At 39.2% G+C, this 19,101-nt stretch overlaps 1 protein-coding gene across 1 annotated transcript; it reads right to left on the bottom strand.

The window, feature by feature from the left end:
• Positions 1–2,287: 2,287 nt before the first annotated feature.
• Positions 2,288–12,882, bottom strand: CUNH5orf24 (chromosome unknown C5orf24 homolog). The gene is made up of 2 exons (XM_028103670.2): positions 12,624–12,882; positions 2,288–6,765 (listed from the first exon to the last, which is right to left on the bottom strand). Exon 2 carries the CDS (start codon positions 6,760–6,762, stop codon positions 6,196–6,198), a length of 567 nt encoding a protein of 188 aa, XP_027959471.1. The 5' UTR covers positions 6,763–6,765; positions 12,624–12,882; the 3' UTR covers positions 2,288–6,195.
• Positions 12,883–19,101: the final 6,219 nt, after the last annotated feature.

Here is a 19,101-nt window from a genome sequence, read left to right as displayed (position 1 = left end):
CTCCTTAAGAAGCTACTTCAGAGCCCCTAGGTTCTCAGAAGAGCTACTGGCATGAAGACAAAATGAATATATTAGTTTTCCAAAGCAACATTTATCGCAGGCCAGTACAAAAATCCCTACTACTAGAGAGAGATTAGAGGCAGATCTGTTTAAAATACCATTTAAAAAATTTTCCAATGGTGAGTAGAAGATCGTGGTTAAGAGCCCCAGCTGACTACTTACTGGGTGTATAATTCTGGGTGAATTATTTAACTTCCATAGGATTCAAGTTTTCTTAACAGTAACAGGGGTGTTCCAATTCCTTTGACACCATTCAATAAAACTGCAGTGATTTAATGAAAGCATGTAAAGTGTTCATTATTTATGCCAAGTACTATACTAAAACCATTATCACTGTACCCTGTTATACTTCTACTCCAATGGGGGTTTTGTGCTTTGATTTTTAGAAAGGATTTAAGTTTGGCATTAATTTTGAAGCATCTAGAAGTTCCTTTAAGGGTGACTTTTTACAATGCTATCACCAAAAAGGCCACGTGTATTCTGCTTGCCAACAGTTTACCCCACTTCACCTCTGTCTTTTCACCTCTACTACTCTAATGCTCTTACAGAAATCAGGTATTAAAATTCCCATGTACTTAACGAGATACTTGTGACACACATCTTGAAACAGGACTGATTGGTATTAATGATGAAATCCTTATAAACTCAGAACAAAGAAATTTGGGTGCTAAGAAGGGAAAAGGTATGGTGGCAGCAGACCTACTTTCATTCTAGTAGGACATTCTTAGCAAAAGTGTAATATTCGATGCATTTGTTCCAAAATTCATGCTTCTATGTTGTTATAAAACTATGAAATGCCAATTGATTTACATCTTCCCAAAAGTTGTTTGTGATTCTCACACACCACTGGCGACTAATGGGATCAAAACCACAAGTGTTAATTATATTCAAGGCATAAATTCTAGGTGGTAAATGGAGACTGCCTTCTCTTCAACCTACAAATCTTCAGTTGGCTGGCTTTTTTGACAACTGCCAGAGAATGAGAATTTTGGCAAGTATAACTACAATGGACAAATACATTTTTACTATAAAACCATTACAAAGACCTACAGAAAATGTGGTATAAACATTGTGACTAAGTAATCCTTCCGGCCACAGTGAATGATCCAGTACTATGATGGTGTAGATCTCTTCCCAGATTAGGAACAGTACACCTAATCAATGGCACCTTCTCATGTAGAAGTCCAAGTACTTCAACAATTTGAGGAAAAGCACACATAAAAATGCTTTTAAGTATAATTTGAAGAGCACCTGGGTGGCTCAGTCGTTAAGCATCTGCATTCGGCTCAGGTCATGATCCCAGGATCCTGAGATCGAGCCCCGCATTGGGCTCCCTGCTCAGTGGGAAGCCTGCTTCTCCTTCTCCCACTCCCCCTACTTGTGTTCCCTCTCTCGCTGTATCAAAAAATAAATAAAAACCTAAAAAAAAAGTATAACTTGAAGAATATTTAAAACAATTCAAAAGCAAAAAAAGCCATCATTCATTCAGGTTTTGAAATTCAAATTTCATTTGTTTCCTACTCCAATTTATTCTTCTACATGAGGGGTCAGCAAACTTTCCCATAAAGGAATAATTAGTAAATAATTTATGTCTTGCTGGTCTTATGTCAAAACTTCTCAGCTCTGCCATTTTATTACAAAAGCAGCCATAGATGGGGGCGCCTAGGTGGCTCAGTCATTAAGCGTCTGCCTTCCGCTCAGGTCATGATCCCAGGGTCCTGGGATTGAGGCCCGCATTGGGCTCCGGGCTCAGCAGGAAGCCTGCTTCTCCCTCTCCCACTCCCCCTGCTTGTGTTCCCTCTCTCGCTGTGTCTCTCTGTCAAATAAATAAGTAAAATCTTTTTAAAAAGTTAGGATTTTATTTTTTTTAAATGTTTTTATTTATTTATTTATTCATGAGAGTCAGAGAGAGAGAGAGGCAGAGGGAGAAGCAGGCTCCCTGCCTAGCAGGGAGTCTGATGCGGGAACTCGATCCCAGGACCCTAGGATCATGACCTGAGCCGAAGGCAGACGCTTAACCATCTGAGCCACCGAGGCGCCCAAAAAGTTAGGATTTTAAATTACAGATATACAAATATTACTATTTTGAGAAAAACAAAAGTACAGAGGGGCAGATTTCAGAAAGCACAGGCAGGAAAATACGAGATCCAGTCATGATAAATATTTACCACTTACCATTCCTCTACTTCACAAATATTGTGCTAAGAAAATAAAGCAGTAAACATAGTTGGTTTTAAAGTAATGACTTTATTAATAAATATACATCCATATGATGATGTAGATACAAATCATGAACACTACTCCATTCCCATACACATAATTGCACACGAGTAGCTCAAGTTCATGGACATAAAAACATACACAGTATCTATTCAGACTTTTTACAGCAGAGGACAGCGTGCTTGTATTAGTTAATTGGTAATTATTTTCTCTGTAATTATCTGTGGAAAAAGGAAACTGTGAAACTTAAAGAATCAAAGTGGTCTGATTACTATAAATCACACACTTGATTTACTATAGCATTAAAATTTCCAAAAATTAAATACATTGTATGTGAGAGTACAGATTTACCTACTTTGGAGGAGGGGGAGGGAAAAGCAAAGGAAAGATTTAGATACATCCTAGAGTTTAATAGCGTATAGGGAAGCCATAATAAAAACAAAAATATAATAGCATCTAAATATTTTATGTCCAAGGAAAAAAATGTTTTTAACTGTTGTGAATTTTTATATCATAAAGGGATCACAAAATTTTACTGCATATAGAGACAATGACTGACAAGAGCAGCAGGTATCGCCAACATCCCCTGAATTATTTTTTTAAAGCTTCTTAGAATATAAAGGAGAAGGTTTTTTTTTTTCTTTAGCTCATACACTGGTTTTTCTTACACTGGCTGGATCACCTTTAACCTAATAAATGGATCCAGATAATTGTTTTTTCCTCCTTAACTCAAAGAAACTCTATTACATCATGAAAATATACATGTAAATTCACACAAACATCAGTTTGGAATGAAGATTACTTTCATTACTTTAACAGATGTCTTCTTTAAAAAGTAAATAAAAAATATAAAGAATATTTTAGTCTAATTGAACACTGATTTTAAAAATGTCCCCAAATATTAAAAATTAATCAGATACTTATTTTCTTCCAATACATTATGCCAGTATTTTTTTAATATCCAGTGCAAAACTCCAAAGATAGTATCAAAATCATCCCATACTAAAGATTAGTTATGCAAGGTTATATCTGTCAAAAAATGAAAATTTCATCTGTATTAGCTGCTTATTTGTTAATATAATAAATAAGGCATGTTAAAATAGTTGTCAAAGAAAAAAAGTAAAGCAAACTTACTTGAAAGCAGATCATTTTCTGACCAACAGTTTTAATATAGAATAGTGAAACCTATTTTATGAAGAACAGAATTATACAATATAAAATTAGCAATTTACCTTTCAAGGAACAATCACACAGTTGGAGGAAAAGGCCAGTTTTCCCCAACTGATTATATTAAGTATAGGCAATTGTTTAACATGCTATTTCAGTGTTTATCATGACAAGAGACAGTGTTACAAAAGATGCACAATGTAGTCTTTATAGAGAAGTAAAAATATTTTATATTTTAAGACTTCATGTTATCACTTAGATGTCTTTCTCTTCAGCATGGCACCAATAAACTTCACAAGGAGAAAAGGAAGTGGAATCAGGAGATGCTCACCACCATACAGATCTAATTACTCCAGGTAAATGCTTACATGAACAGAAAATTCAGCTTTCTAAACAATGTTAACCATTCACAACTGTAGCCATTCGCCTCCTGATATTAATAAACACTGTTATGAACAGAATTCCTTTAGCTGATTTCACCATTTCATTAACATGTATACAAAATTCATTATACAATAATACACCTGCTTTATCTTCTGACACACAGCACAGCACCACTGAGTAGATGTGCTGGAGGATGGGAAAGAGGCAGGGCAATGAATGAATGAAGCAATGGCAAGAGAGAAAGGGAAGGGTATGTACAACAAAATCAGGAATGAAAATAAACCTAAAGGATATTGTCAAATGGACACAGTATAAAACAAGAGGCAACCAAATCCTTAACGGTGATATACATTACCCTACGGTAGAACATTTAATTAAACAGTTATTTTCAGGAACTCAAAAGAGGATTTTTAAGTAGCCAACTGCTGAACATCACCTTGAGAAACAGCTAAATGACAGATACATATCAAAACTGGATAAACATATGAATAAAGATGTAAGCATTTGTGTGTCAGAAGTTACACTGTTCTGAGTAAATTATTCAAAGTTTTATATTTTAAGCTTCTGCAAGGAGAAACTCTTGTAACAATTTAGCTGCCAGAATGTTACAACTTATTATATAGTCATCCAATATTGTTCTCTATGGTTTGTGCAAAGCTAAAATTGTTGAGGTCACTCACTGTCTTAGATGCCAGTGCACACAGTCCCCACATACAATGCAACACCTCCTACTATATAAAGAGCAGCATAAGTCCAGCTCATTGTGTCAGGCATCACTGGAACGCCTGAAGGCTTGCTGCTTTTTTCCTGATGAAAAGGTACAAAACATGACATCCATTTGCAATAACGAGAGTTTGCATTAACTGAGAGCAAGCCCAAATAACACAATGTGCACCCTTTTAAAATTCTAATTATTTTAAAAGTTTTTGGGTCCTGCAAATCTACACTATAATCTCAAAGGCATTTAAAATTCCACAATTTGAGTGGAATTTTTTTTCAAATCCAAAGTTTGTAAAGTTTATTTTATTGAGAACAAACTCAGAATAAATAAAATGCATATTAACGAAGACTATTACTTTCAGAAAGGGGAGAAGAGTGATTTCTCTCTGTCCCTACCATACACATCTACCCAATACTTTTTCTTTTCTATCTTGCTTCTAAAGCAAACATTGTTGGAAAAAATTTTCTTTTGGATGAAGTGGTCTCACTGGAGCCAACAATTAGATTTTTAATTAAACTAATCAACATATTTTTACATGATTCATGCATAGATGGATTCCAATATATTTCTTAATATTTGGGTTCTGACAGTCAGACAATTGCATTTTGTTTATACCAGTTTTAGACTCTACCATTCAATTTGTGTCCTTTGGTAGATATAAACCTGAAACCACAGTAAGTGCTAATGCAATGGGACAATTTCTCAGGAAAAAAACTAATAAAATTTTGAATGAATGAACATTAATAAATGTTTTAAGTATAATGCTTTAAAACTAAACATATGAAAGGCAAAATGTAGTGACTACAGCTACATGCAGACCTTAAGAATGTTTTTCTATTATATTAAGTATGCTATTCTCAGAATGCATATTTCACCAGAAATGTAATGTGTTTTCATTAAAAAGTTTAATTTTTGTGTAAATATGAATTGTTTGTAGTGTTTGGTATATATGCTCTTAGGCAATTAAAAAATACACAACGTATCATTGTTGAAAGGCAAACACTAAAGAATTCTTTTAGGAATGATGGTTAAATCAATTAATACCATGTAAATCAATAAAATAAAATAAATAAGCTTCTGCTGCTTTATTAAACCTAGAACATTAAAAGATTTTTAACATCTGAAGTCTGTGTAAATGCCAAAGCATACAAATATCTGTGTCCTGTCTCATGAAAATAAATGTTACAAAACTCACAGCCATTACCTCAAGTAATCCTGAATCATTAGTTTGCTTTGTTCCATCAGTTAAAAATACCTTGGATACTATCTTTATTATATTGTAGGCTTACTTCACAAACTAACAGGTATAATGGTTTCAGTTGTTTAGCACATAAAGCATCTATTTAAAATGGCCCAAAAGGAGTAATGAAATATGAGACACAACCAGAACTCTAAAGGAAAAGCAAAAATGATTTAGTTAGGTATTACACTTGAACCTATATACAAATACAATGCCACTGCTCATGCCCTGAGTGCATCTGTCAGCATATGGCAGTTTCTAAGCAAAGGCAGGAAAACAAATCAAACGGGAAAACAAATTTGGAAAGCCCAGGCCATAATACCATGTATGTCGAAATAAAACCAGAAGCTTTGGGATTATTCACAATATTCCTTCTAAACCTGGCTCTCCTTTCCTGCCTCACTCACTCATTGGGTGGCTTGACTTCACTGCTGGTTTCCTCTACCCCATGAACTGCCCTGCCATGCATCATAGGGTAAGGAAAGGCAGCGGTGCCACAGCCATAACCAAGATCGGCAAGCCGGGATAGAGCTTTAATGCTACCTGGAGGTCTCCCTGGGCTGACTTTGTATCCTGCAGCTTTGGTTGTACCCAAAGGTCTGCCTGGACTTGTCTTAAATCCAGCTGCTTTGGTGGTTCCCAAGGGTCGGCCTGTGCTGGTACGGTATCCTGCGGATTTGGTGGTTCCTGAAGGTCGGCCACGTTTACCGGATCGGTTGAGATTTTTCTTTTTCTTTAGTTCATCTTTTATCTCTAGACTTCTGCCACTTGTAGTCTGCAAGTGTGTTTCATTTAATGGGTCTTGCCTCTGACAAGCCATTGGTTTGTGGCTGACTGTGTGGCTATATTTGCTTTGCTGGGAGGAATATATGTCAAACTGATCAGCAGCTCTCATGGCATCTTCATTGAGGCAGGAAGGCTTGCCAGGCCCACAGAAAGCCGGATTACTGCTGGCAACAGGATGCATCATTTTCTACCAAAAATAAATGACAAATATGCATAAATACACATATACAAATATACACCTGTATGACAGTATTCAGTGGGAAAATAGTCTGTCTTCCAAAAACTATGTAGGCTACCTAAAATTAGGCTGACAGGCAGGACTCCAGACCACTTATAAACAAACACACATCAGCGGATTCAAAGATACTTGTTTTCCTCAACTTAACCAAGGGTATGGACATAAGTCACACAAGATAACTATAATACTGCATTAGTAGCCATAATGTTCTCTGCTTAGGAAAAGGAAAGGTGGATAATTAGAGAATAAATCTATTACATTTTTGTAAAAAAGATTTTATTTATTTGACAGAGAGAGACACAGCGAGAGAGGGAACACAAGCAGTGGGAGTGGGAGAGGGAGAAGCAGGCTCCCCGCCGAGCAGGAAGCCCGATGTGGGGCTCGATCCCAGGACCCTGAGATCATGACCTGAGCCAAAGGCAGACGCTTAACGACTGAGCCACCCAGGCACCCCTAAATCTGTTACATTTTATAGGTTCTTTTCTTCTAGATTATAAAACCCAGAAGGATAACAACAAACACAAGAACTCTATTAACATTATTCTTTTTTTTTTTTTTTTCCATTTGCCTAACATTCTTAGAATGTCTTCTTTTGGCCTTTTATTTCTCACATATACACGTCTGATCTGGCCATAGTTGCCACAAGGGGGACACTTCCTCCTTATTATAACTTATTATTGACATAGAATCCTCAGTGTTGGGGCACCTGGGTGGCTCCCTCAGTTAAGCATCTGACTTAGTTTCGGCTCAGGACATGATCTCAAGGGTCATGAGATAGAGCCCTGCTTCAAGCACCGCACTCAGCAGGGAGTCTGCTTCAAGATTCTTTCCCTCTGCCCCTTCCCCCACTTGCGCATGCGCTCTCGATCTCGCTGGCTTGCTAAAATAAACAAATCTTTTAAAAAAAGGGGAGGGGGCGCCTGGGTGGCTCAGTTGGTTAAGCTTACTGCCTTTGGCTCAGGTCATGATCCTGGAGTCCCGGGATCGAGTCCCACATCGGGCTCCCTGCTCAGCAGGGAGTCTGCTTCTCTCTCTGACCCTTTCCCCTCTCATGCTCTCTCTCAAATAAATAAATAAAATCTTTAAAAAATAAAAAAATAAAAAAATAAAATTAAAGGGGAAAAAAAGGATCTTCAGTGTATGCTACACTTTACAAAACACGGAATGTGCCAAGCTAAGAACACAATCTCTCAAGGTACTGACCCCCTTTAAATTAACTAATCCATAAAAAAACCCCAAAACAAAAACTTTTAATCCAAACTATCCAAACAGGAGGAAGTACTCATAAAAGGTGAACAAAGGTTTCCAGTAGCTAAAATGAATCAACACTTATACAATTGAGAATTACACTACAAAAATATGGGTAACAATCATAATAAAATATTTCTATTTTGAAGGTATGATTATCAAGACAAAAAGCTGAATGTGCAATTTCTTCCTGATCATAAATATGTGTGGATCTTCTTCCCTTAAAAGAGCCCTGTGACCGACTAATTAACAAAGAGTCCAGTCTCTGTTCTGTGAAAACATCCCCGTGATTTTTTTTTCTTTATAAAGTATATATTACAACCACTACCATAACAGATCAGCACTGAACAGCCATATCATTTAGACACACAGAAAATGAGTTTATTTTTTTTTAAAGATTTTATTTATTTATTAGAGAGAGAGAGTGAGAGACAGCATGAGCTGGAGGAAAGGCAGAAGGAGGAGGGAGAGGTAGACTCCCGGCTGAGCAGGGAGCCCGATGCTGGGTTCGATCCCAGGACCCCGGGATCAATGCCTGAGCCAAAGGAGATGTTTAACTGACTGAGCTCCCCAGGTGCGCCAGAAAATGAGTGTAGTGAAACTAAGTATTATAGTCCAATAAGGTTAGAAAAATAAAGATATGAGTTCCAATTCAGATTTAGAAAAAGAGTCACGGGTGTATAGTAGTATCTAGCCCCGAAGCTGTTAATGTTTGCCTACACACACCATACATGTAAAATGGCACCAAAACCTCAGTTATAAAGGCAAAAGGAAATGGGAATCAAGTCACAGAACTGAATTTGTCAAATTACTAAATATTTCCTAAAAATCAACAGATACAGAGCTATTCGCCAGCTGGCTTAAAGTCTTAACTATAAAGGAAGAATATCTACAATGAGAAGCTACTTGTTTATGGCAGAAGCCTACAGACTTGAGAACATAGAACAATTTAAATGAGTTAACACAAATATTAAAAGGAGTAATTCTTTGCTCACTCCCCAAGGATATAATAAGAAATGTTATTAATTATCACTTCACCAGCTCAAATTCTAATTTCAGCTCAGAAATAACGACAGATCAAGATGTGTTCCAAATGTAGTAATATTAGCTGAAAGTTAAAACATTTTCTATGTGCCAGGTAATAAGCTCGGCACTTTGCACATTATCTGATTTAATCCACACAACTCTATGAGGAACATACTATTATTAGCCTTATTTTACAGAAAGGAGGGATTTTTAGCAATTTGCAAGGTCACACATTAGGAAATGGTAAAGCCAAATAGGAATTCAGGTAATCTGACATCAGAACCAACAATTTCAGCATAATACACAACTACATCAGGGTTTCTCAAGAGTAGCACTGTCATTTGAATCAGATAATTCTTGGGCAGGGGGTGTCCTGTGTATTTTAAGATGCTTAGGAGCATTCCTAACCTCTACCCACTAGATGTCAGTAACTACACTCTCTTCTCCCTCCCAATTTGACAACCTAAAGTTTCCCCATACATTGCCAAATATTCCCTGGCGGGGGGCGTGGGGGGCGTGGGGGGGGCAAAACTCACCCCCTACCATGAGAATGACCCAGCTATACTAAAATGAAAACATAAGACCCACTTTAAAATATTCCTGTTTTTTATTCACCTCTTTTGCTCATACCTCTCCAAATATCCACAAAATCTTTCTGTTGATAATATCTACAAAGTCAAACAGATTTGTTTTCCAAATTGAAGAAAAGCTAACATTGGACTCTGTGAAGGGACTAACCACTTCCTTTCCCCTTCAAGTTATAAACTAATTGAGACATATAAACAGGAATTAGGAATCAAAATACTAGTTTATTGCCAATAAAGTTAGACTAGAGACCCCATGCAAAAACAAAGAGAAACACAGACCTCTGAGAAGATTTTAAGAGAAAAAGTTACCCCCTTTTCAATTTTATCAGTCAGAAATCACCCTGCTGCAAGGAAAGCTCTAGTAAAACGAGGTAGAAAGGTACAAGTTCCCTTCCACAACCAGCAATGACAGTAAAGGAAGAAAATGTTTCTTCCTACAGTCTATTTCAGTGCTTTACATTTCAGGCCTTTTAAGTTCCTATCATTAATTTATCAAAACCTTTCCTCTGGACTTTACTTCCCTTAACTTTACTTCCTCTTAATTTAACAGAACATTCCCATATATTAGCACTCAGGATACAGAGCCAGCTTACATTACGTTAGGCTCTTAAAGGCAAGGTGGCCAGTATCTTCTACTCGGATACCAACAAACATTGAAAAAAAAAAATACACTATTTAAAAAGTAGACCTGTAATTAAAAAAGAAAGAAAGAAAGGCACTTTTCACCAATTCCTTTAATCTTCTCCAGGAATTTAGGCATTTGGTTTGTATTATGTTAATTTACTTCTGACACGGCTCACATTTATTGAGAGCCAAGCCCAAGCAAAACACTATTGTAAGCACTAGGACACAAAACAGGAGTAAAGTTGTTTATTCCAATGGACAAACAATGAGACACTGACCTGAAGAACATTTCTAAGCTCAAGTCTTCTATATTTTATGTTTTCCTTCCCTGCTGTCAAAAAATCAGCACAGTATTCTACTTACTCAATAACTGATTAAGAAGCTAGAAAAGAGGGGCACCAGGGTGGCTCTGTTAAGTGATTTCGAAAGGGTCATGATCTTAGGGTCATGAGATAGAGCCCCGCGTGGGGCTTCAAGTTGGGTGTGAAGCCTGCTTAAGATTCTCTCTCCCTCTGCCCCTCCCCACTCTACTCACCCACAGCCTGAGCTCTCTTTAAAAAAAAAAAAAAAAAAGTTGGAAAAGAAATTAATCTACTATGACAGTTACTGATGTAGTTAACTAAAAAGGAAAGAGCTAAAACCCATCCTTTCTACTTTGGGATTTCAACCTCAAGATGGGAATCAACAGCATTAGATCCTTTTGTGTATCATCATCTACATACACACACACACACACACACACGATATATATGTTTGTAAGCAGTATTTATATATACAAGCATTAATTAATCCTACACTTAATAATGTCTCCTACTTCAGGGCTTGGCAGCATACTGTTCTTTCTTGTTAAGACTCTTCCCATAATATAGTACAGAGTTCAGTGAAAGTATGCAGGTCACATTTCTTAAAGAGAGTCAGAATGAATACATTTCTATAAAGTTTGGACTGAATGAAAGCCAAGGGTTACATAACACAATGTGTAGTCTATCAGAGGTTAATTACCTTTAAAAATGGTTCACTGAATATACGGGAGACAACTAGGAGCTTCTATATATTTTAACTATGACTAAATTAGAATTTTTAAAGCACACACTGGGGCGCCTGGGAAGCTCAGTCGGTTGAGAAACTGACTGTTGATTTCCGCTTGGGTCGTGGGATTGAGCCCCCGCGTCCGGCTCCAAACTCAGCGGGGAGTCCGCTTGGGATTCTCTCCCTCTGCCCCTCCCCCCGCCCCCTAAAATAAATAAATTAATCCTAAGAAAAAAAAAAAAAAGGCACACACTAAAACTTGCTATCCTTGAAGCTGTTTTACTGTATTTAAACACGAAAACCCCTGGGTGAGCCGTTCTTTATGAAATAATTCTTTTCCCTTTTCTTGAATGTGGTACTCATTACTGCCAACATAAAGAACTATAACTATTTTTAGTAACTTCACAAAGCATTCCTGAAGCTTTCTAAACATGGAGAATATCTTTCTTTCAAGAAATCCCAAGTTCTGCTCTCCTCCGAAGATCAAACATCACCTAATTCTCAGATATTTATTTCAGGTCATCTGGGTTGCAACGATTATACAGAATCATGTTTTTATAATTCTAAATGAAAGTCTATTTGTGACCCACATCACTCAGAAAGTGTATTCAGCGAGGGCCAAAACAAATGCCAAAAGCCATGCATCCTGTCCCACCACGGAAAGTTTTGATACCAAGACAGATCATAAATAACGGCCTTCTTTGTCTTCTTTCTACCCCTTAATTGTGCCCCACGGCGCAGTTTCCCCCGTGCCAGAATCCTTATTTGACAAGAGGCGTTTGGAAATGTATTACCTGTTGTAACCGAAAGCGATTATTAATGCATTAACAATAACAACTTTACAGAAGATACACGCCCACACCAGAGAAAGAGTCGTAATACCCTCCCACAACCAAAATTCAGAGCCCGCTATCCGTGCACTTGGGAGTTCTGCTAGCTGCAGAAGTCCACGGACCACTCCATCTAGACGTCCATCTCGAAGCCGGCAGGCTTTAATTTAACGGGGGACAGGGAGGACTGCTAATTTTGACCTTTCAAAGAAAAGAAAGGGTGACCCCTCCCCCCCGCCGCAGGAGGCATTTCCCCCCAATAATGGCTCCACGCCGAGGGACGAGCAGGCTACGTCCGGGGCCCCTCCTCTCGCTGCGGGCTGGGCCAGAGCCCCTCCTCAGACGTGGGTCGGAGACCTCTTCGCACCGGCAGGCTGGGCCCCCTTTCTCGCCTTCTCCACGAGCTCCCGCCGCCCCGACTCTGCTCGGAGCCACACTGACAAACCCCCGCGCGCCCACCTACCTCAGCCGCTGGTAGCCCGGCCCCTCAGCGCGCCCAGGGGTTGCCCATCAGCTGGGAACCTCACGCCGGCGCCGCTCCCTTCCCAGCCCGTCGCCTCGGCACTGAGCGAAGAGCCCAAGTCAGAGGGGCAGGCAGCGAGGGCGGTGGCGGCAAAGCGGACGCTGGCTCTCAGCTCTCGCCGCGGCCACCGCTCAGGGTCCTACCCCAAACGCAAGAGGAAGAGGCCGCCACAGCCCAGTATTGCGAGGGGAAGCGTGCGCGAGCTCGCAAGGATCGCGCACGCACACGCACGCGCACATCGCGAGACCCAATCTCCCGCCGACGACCAGCACGCAAGCCTGGGCAGGGTCGCCGGCGGAGCCAGGCTGCGCTTGCGCGCGGTGGGGACGGGCAGGGGGCGGGGCTTAGGCCCGTGCCGCTCAGGCTGTGGTGCAGACTGTGCGCTGCGGATGGGCAGAGACCGTCCGGAAGGGGAGTAACTTCCTTATGGGATTGATTTTCACCCCGGTTCTGTGATGTTGGAACTCCTACTTGACCCCATTTCTCAGATTACAGGACTAATGTGATGGAGTCAGGATGAATCCACCTATCTGGTTCCAGAAAGTGTGCCTTTAATCGCTGTTGGTAAAGATTAATGCCTAATTGTGTCAGATGCTTTCCAAACCACGTTGAAAGGACTCAGCTTCTGTCCTTTACTGGTTATGGATAGGTAGGTTGAGACCTCCACCTGCTAACACAATGGGGAATATTCAAATAATATAAGGCGTTTGGACCCTCAAGCCTAGAATCATAATGAAGAACCGCATTTTGTGGGACATGCTATAATTTTTAAAAGAGATTTTATACCCCTGGGTGGCTCAGTCGTTAAGCGTCTGCCTTTGGCTCAGGTCGTGATCCCAGGGTCCTGGGATCGAGCCCCGCATCGGGCTCCCTGCTCTGTGGGAAGCCTGCTTCTCCCTCTCCCATTCCCTCTGCTTGTGTTCCGTCTCTCCCTGTGTCTCCTTCAAATAAATAAATAAAATCTTTAAAAAAAATATTTTATACTCATGACCTCAGAACTGCCATATTCTTCATTACACCATAACAAGAAGGGATGGGACTAGTCGTAGTTTGCTTACAAAATCCCCTTTATGTAGTTATTGTAAAATTTCCAGCGTATGTCACCACATACAAGCCACTTAGCAGAAGGTACTGGTTTCCCCAGTTCTTCCCGCTGTGAATTTGAATATGCGAGAAAGGACAAGATCCAGAATTAAGAAGGTTGCTTAGAAGACCCTTTATTAGGTAGTGCTAAGAGGGTAGGGGCGGTGTTTCTCCTTTTTGCCTAGCAGTGAAGACTGTGTGAGGAGGTAATTCTTAGCACTGAGTTCTGCTTTGAGCACAGCATTTGTCCAGGCACTGCTACCAGTGGGAAAGACAGGAGCAACAGGAAAACCAAATAGAGTACATGAAACAAGGTAGCCCATTCATTTTCTGGCAAGCGTAGTTCCCTAACAAGATTCTAAATATTGACTCATTACTTCTTTAAAATACCACAAAACAGTACTGATTACACCAGTACTGTTCCTTTATGAAAGGAAAATACCAATGTAGAAGACAGCTAAAATATGTACACAGACTTGACGACATATTAAGTAGCCTTCCAAAAAATATTAAACAGGTTTTCTCCACACAAGTCCTCTTTTTTATTCTTGAAGTGGAATTTGAAAATGCACTGTAGCACTCCCAGATCATTACTATCCCAGATCCATAACTCCGTATTTTTTCTGAAATGGCATTTGTACATAAAACCACTTAAGAAACACAAACTTTTGTCTTAATAAGGTCCGATGATTTGCAGGCCTAATGGAGAGGTAGCCAGAATAACACATGGAGTCAGACATTCCTGGGTCTGAATGCCTCTCTGCCATTTGTCTCCTATGGTACCTTGGGCAAGTCACTGTTCTTTCCATAAGTTTCCATATGTGTGAAATGAAGACACTGTCTTCCTTGCAGGGATAAGAAATTAAATGAGCTAATGGGTAACGATAGCGGTGGATTTAAATCTAGGTCTACCACTTACTAGTTATATGACTGTGGACAAGCAACTAGTCAATTCAACATATATTTACTGAATGCAAAGTCCTGGGGATACAGGACTAACATGGTCCCTGACCTCAGGGAGTTTAGATTCTGGTGAGGTAGACAAAAACTCAAGTTGATAACCAGAATACAGTGTTAAATGCAGTAATCTGTTTTCTGAGAATCATCTCAGGTTGGCCTTAACGAGGTGCTATAGTACACACAGATAAAACGTATAACTAGTCCTGATGTAGAGGCTTTTTCAAGAGCAGAGCCATTTATCATCACTTCATGTGCAACAAGAGCACACTTTTAAATGTCACACTCTGACTTATCAACCAAAGTTTCTTCTATAGAGTATAGACCCTTGAAATACAATTTGGACCCGATCCAACATTCTTCATTCCTTCTCCAACAGCTTCAGCCTGGCTCTGGGCATGCCAGATCAGACAGAGGACCAGCTAATAAGATTTCTGAATGATAAATGGTGGTTGTACACATGCAAAGGAAGGCCATAAAAGGAATATTTGTCTAGAGCCAGGAGCTGGCTGTCTCTAGAGACCTTGAACTGTGGCAACAAGTGTTCCTAAATACTTTCACTTGAACTGAAAGATACACAAAGAAAAAATGAATCTCACTTTCTAGATTTTAGTTTATCAGTAGCCATGGACTGTTCTCGCTAGGTATACAGCTTATAGCAGTACTGAAAATAATAGCAATACGGAAAGAGCATGAGAAAACCCACACCTGTTGTAATGATAATAGTACTGATACTTATTGGATGCTTACCATATGCCAGGTACTATCTTTATATGCTTTAAATGTTCATTTCACCTCATCCTCACAACAACCCCGAAGATAGGTATTATCACATCTATTTACATATGAAAAAGCAAATGTTTTAAAGCATTTAAGCAACCTGCCTAAGGTTGTTCAGGTACCCCCAATATAGTAAATTTATTTATACTTATGTACATGAACTGTTTTACCAATATTGTAATACTGTATTTAAACACGTCATGAAACAACATATTATAAAAGCTATAAAAAAAAATTAAAGGATGGGGCGCCTGGGTGGCTCAGTCAGATAGGCATCTGGCTCTTGATCTCGGGGTCTTGAGATCAGCTCTGTGCTCAGTGGGGAGTCTGCTCGAGGATTCTCCCCCTCTCTCTTTGCCCCTCCCCCAGCTCACACATACTCTAAAATAAATTTAAAAAACCACAAAACTTAAAGGATGAAATTTAAAAAGTAACACAAACAGCTCTAGTATTTTCTTCCTGCTTTCCAAATGGCCTACTATATATGTGCCCCACTTTGAAGACCACTACGTTAGATCACAGGCAGTCAAAGTCCAAGAACAAAAGAAAGTGAAGATTATCAGTAGTGTTCAAACTTGAAGTGTATCACAGAATCATTACCACCCCAGACACACTTAAATAGCACCACTAGAGCCCTAAAAATTTAGAGGAACTTGTGTTCTCCTTGGAACTCCCAGGCATTCACCCCCCTGCTCTTTCCATCAAGCTTTCCAGATCGGTGACTTGGGCCCTGGGCTGGCTTGGGACATAAAAAGGACTCTTTTTGCAAAAGTCAACAATACAGTTCTGGGGGTCTCAGCTTTCAGAAGACTTCCATAGGCAAAAGCACAGAAAGAAAATAATGCCTTCAAGGATCCTTGAACTGCAGGATCCCACCTGAGAGAGAGCCTACTAAGAATTCAGAAATAAAGGCCACAGACACGTTAAATCCTAGGCTGCTAAGAAGTGCCTGGAGTTGATAAGCTGCTAGAAATCCATCTACTACCAAGTGCCAAGTTAAAATGATATGCTTCTGGGCGCCTGTGTGGCTCAGTCGTTAGGTCTCTGCCTTCGGGTCATGATCTCAGGGTCCTGGGATCAAGCCCCGCCTTGGGCTCCCTGCTCGGCGGGAAGCCTGCTTCTCCCTCTCCCACTCCCCCTGCTTGTGTTCCCTCTCTTGCTGTTTCTGTCAAATAAATAAATAAAATCTTAAAAAATAAATAAAATGATATGCTTCTTCTGTGGACAAAAAGCCCATTTTCATACTGAATCCTCACATATTCTTTATTCCATAATAGGTTAAACTGTGAAAAGGGTCTAATACTCAAAACATGAGCTATCAGGTATTTTCATATATCAAAAATGATTAGGAATTTTTTCATTCAGAAACTCTAGCTTTTACAGTAATCCTAATAGTATCTGAAAGGGTAACTCTGAGCTCCAGATTTCCAAAGGGTTGTTAAAACTTCTTTTATTTCTGGGGGCACCTGGGTGGCTCATTCATTAAGCGTCTGCCTTCGGCTCAGGTCATGATCCCAGGGTCCTGGGATCGAGCCCCACATCGGGCTCCTTGCTCGGCGGGAAGCCTGCTTCTCCCTCTCCCACTCTCCCTGCTTGTGTTCCTTCTCTCACTGTGTCTCTCTCTGTCAAATAAATAAATAAAATCTTTAAAAAAATAAAAACTTTTTATTTCATACTTGTTTTTCCTCCCCAACATTAATGCAAAGTTAGAATTTCTTTTGAAAGACTAGAGCTTCAAAATCATGAACTTCTATAAGCTAAAGCCATATTTGGAAAAGAATTAGGTCAAGAAAAATAATCAAAAGTAAATTCCTCGGGGCGCCTGGCTGTCTCAGTCCGTGGAGCATACAACTCTTGATCTCGTGGTTGTGAATTCGAGCCCCACACTGGGTGAAGAGATTATTTAAAAATAAAAACTTCAAAAATATAAATTCCTCTCCAGTCATGTGATTTGATAGTATGTACTTAAAAATACACAAATACCAGCTAAGCAAGAAGGCACTGTAAAGGTGAGATCACTGATATGGTGGGGATTTCATTTGCAAAGAAAATGTTTGTTTACAATTTTTCTTCACATTTCTACTTGGATTCCTGCCTGAGGAAAATTATAAGTTGATAGAGAAGGGAAAAAAAAAAAGACCTTCAAATACCTGCAACTGAAAACACCAGGGGATCTTTAACTAGGGAGGGAAATGTAGCCATCTTTAGCTCTGGAGAACTTGCCTAACATTAAGCAGTAAGATGTTGATTATATTCCCAAGCCAAAGAGCCCATTCAAGTGAGATTTTTATTAGGTTTTCTGATGATTATATCACCTAAACTGAATAAAAAGATAAGACGTCCCTCCACACATATTCATTCACTCTGTCTTTATATTTACACACCCATCTTAACTTCAGCTTTTCATGCCAGAAGCAGAAGGCACAAAAAAATGCCAGCAGATTCCAATTCTTAGTACCAAACTGTGAAGAACTAGTAGCTCCAGACTCAAATCCAAGAGGAAGCATCTGATCTCAAGGATCACACTGGGCTAGCTATTTAGAACTCCTGCCTGCTCTAAGAGCTGAGCATCCATCATCAATAAAACACAAAAACAGAACATTTTAATAAACTAAGTTACAACTTCGGAGGTTTTGCTTTCTAGCTTGTGATCCTTACAGTGCTGATATGCTATTTAGAAACAGATCCCACAGCTGGCTTTATAGGATTTATAAATCCCAGGTACTCAAGAGCTGGTTCTGCTCAAACAACTTCACATGTTGGGGCTACCCGGCTCAGAGGAAGGACTGCAGTCTCAGGTGCACTGTGACTCCCAGCTGACCACCATCTGTACACCAATGAGGCTGAGAAGACATGAAACATATCAAATAATAAAGTGTCTACAATGACTTGGAAAGAACTTAGCCATCACTGTTAAAGTCTATACTTCCATTTTGTAAAACGAGGGCACTGTAGCAAAATGCCAACTGGCACATGAACTATTATTTCACCTATCGCCTACCTGTCTTATGCCAAATACAAACACAACCTAAGACTAAGAGGCTTCTTCAGGAAGATATTTTTGGATAGAACCATATATTCTGGGTAGTAGGGTTGCTAGAATTTTTAATAAAGATACAGAGAGTACAAAACTTCTCTCACATGCCTACCAATGTAAACAAAATTAGAGCAACAGCATAAAACATTTCAGCAGAGATAATTTTAGGAAAGTGTAGGTTGAATTAACTTTATTTTATAAGGAATTTAGAAAACGAGCAAATATTAATATTGCATTAAAAAACAATTTAGTCTATACATCATTCTGATTTTAAAAATCAAAGAGTCAGTGTGATACTAAAAAATGTTGTAACAGAGAAATGTGTTTCACTTTAGGACAAAATACTATCAGTGGTTTATTACATCTAGATATACAAACATAAAGGTAGTAATGCTAAAATGATGTAAAACTCTGAATCTCAAAGTGATCCAGGAGGCTGAAGGGAGCACCAATTGTCACCAATGTGAGACTGCCATATATTCTATCAAAAGAAACAAACTATCACTAGGTAATAAAAATAAGCAAATAAATAAAAGGAAAAGAAAAGGAGCCCAAGATGCC

Source organism: Eumetopias jubatus, unplaced genomic scaffold, assembly GCF_037043125.1.
Source record: "Eumetopias jubatus isolate StellerSeaLion01/CBP00866 unplaced genomic scaffold, mEumJub1_p1.0 scaffold_5, whole genome shotgun sequence".
Classification (NCBI taxonomy): Eukaryota; Metazoa; Chordata; class Mammalia; order Carnivora; family Otariidae; genus Eumetopias; species Eumetopias jubatus.
Note: the sequence above shows the minus strand (reverse complement) of the source record. Positions and strands in the feature narration are given on the sequence as shown.

Excerpts from the sequence above, each read along its gene's own strand:
- CUNH5orf24 (XM_028103670.2), bottom strand. The coding sequence starts at position 6,762 with ATGATGCATCCTGTTGCCAGCAGTAATCCGGCTTTCTGTGGGCCTGGC.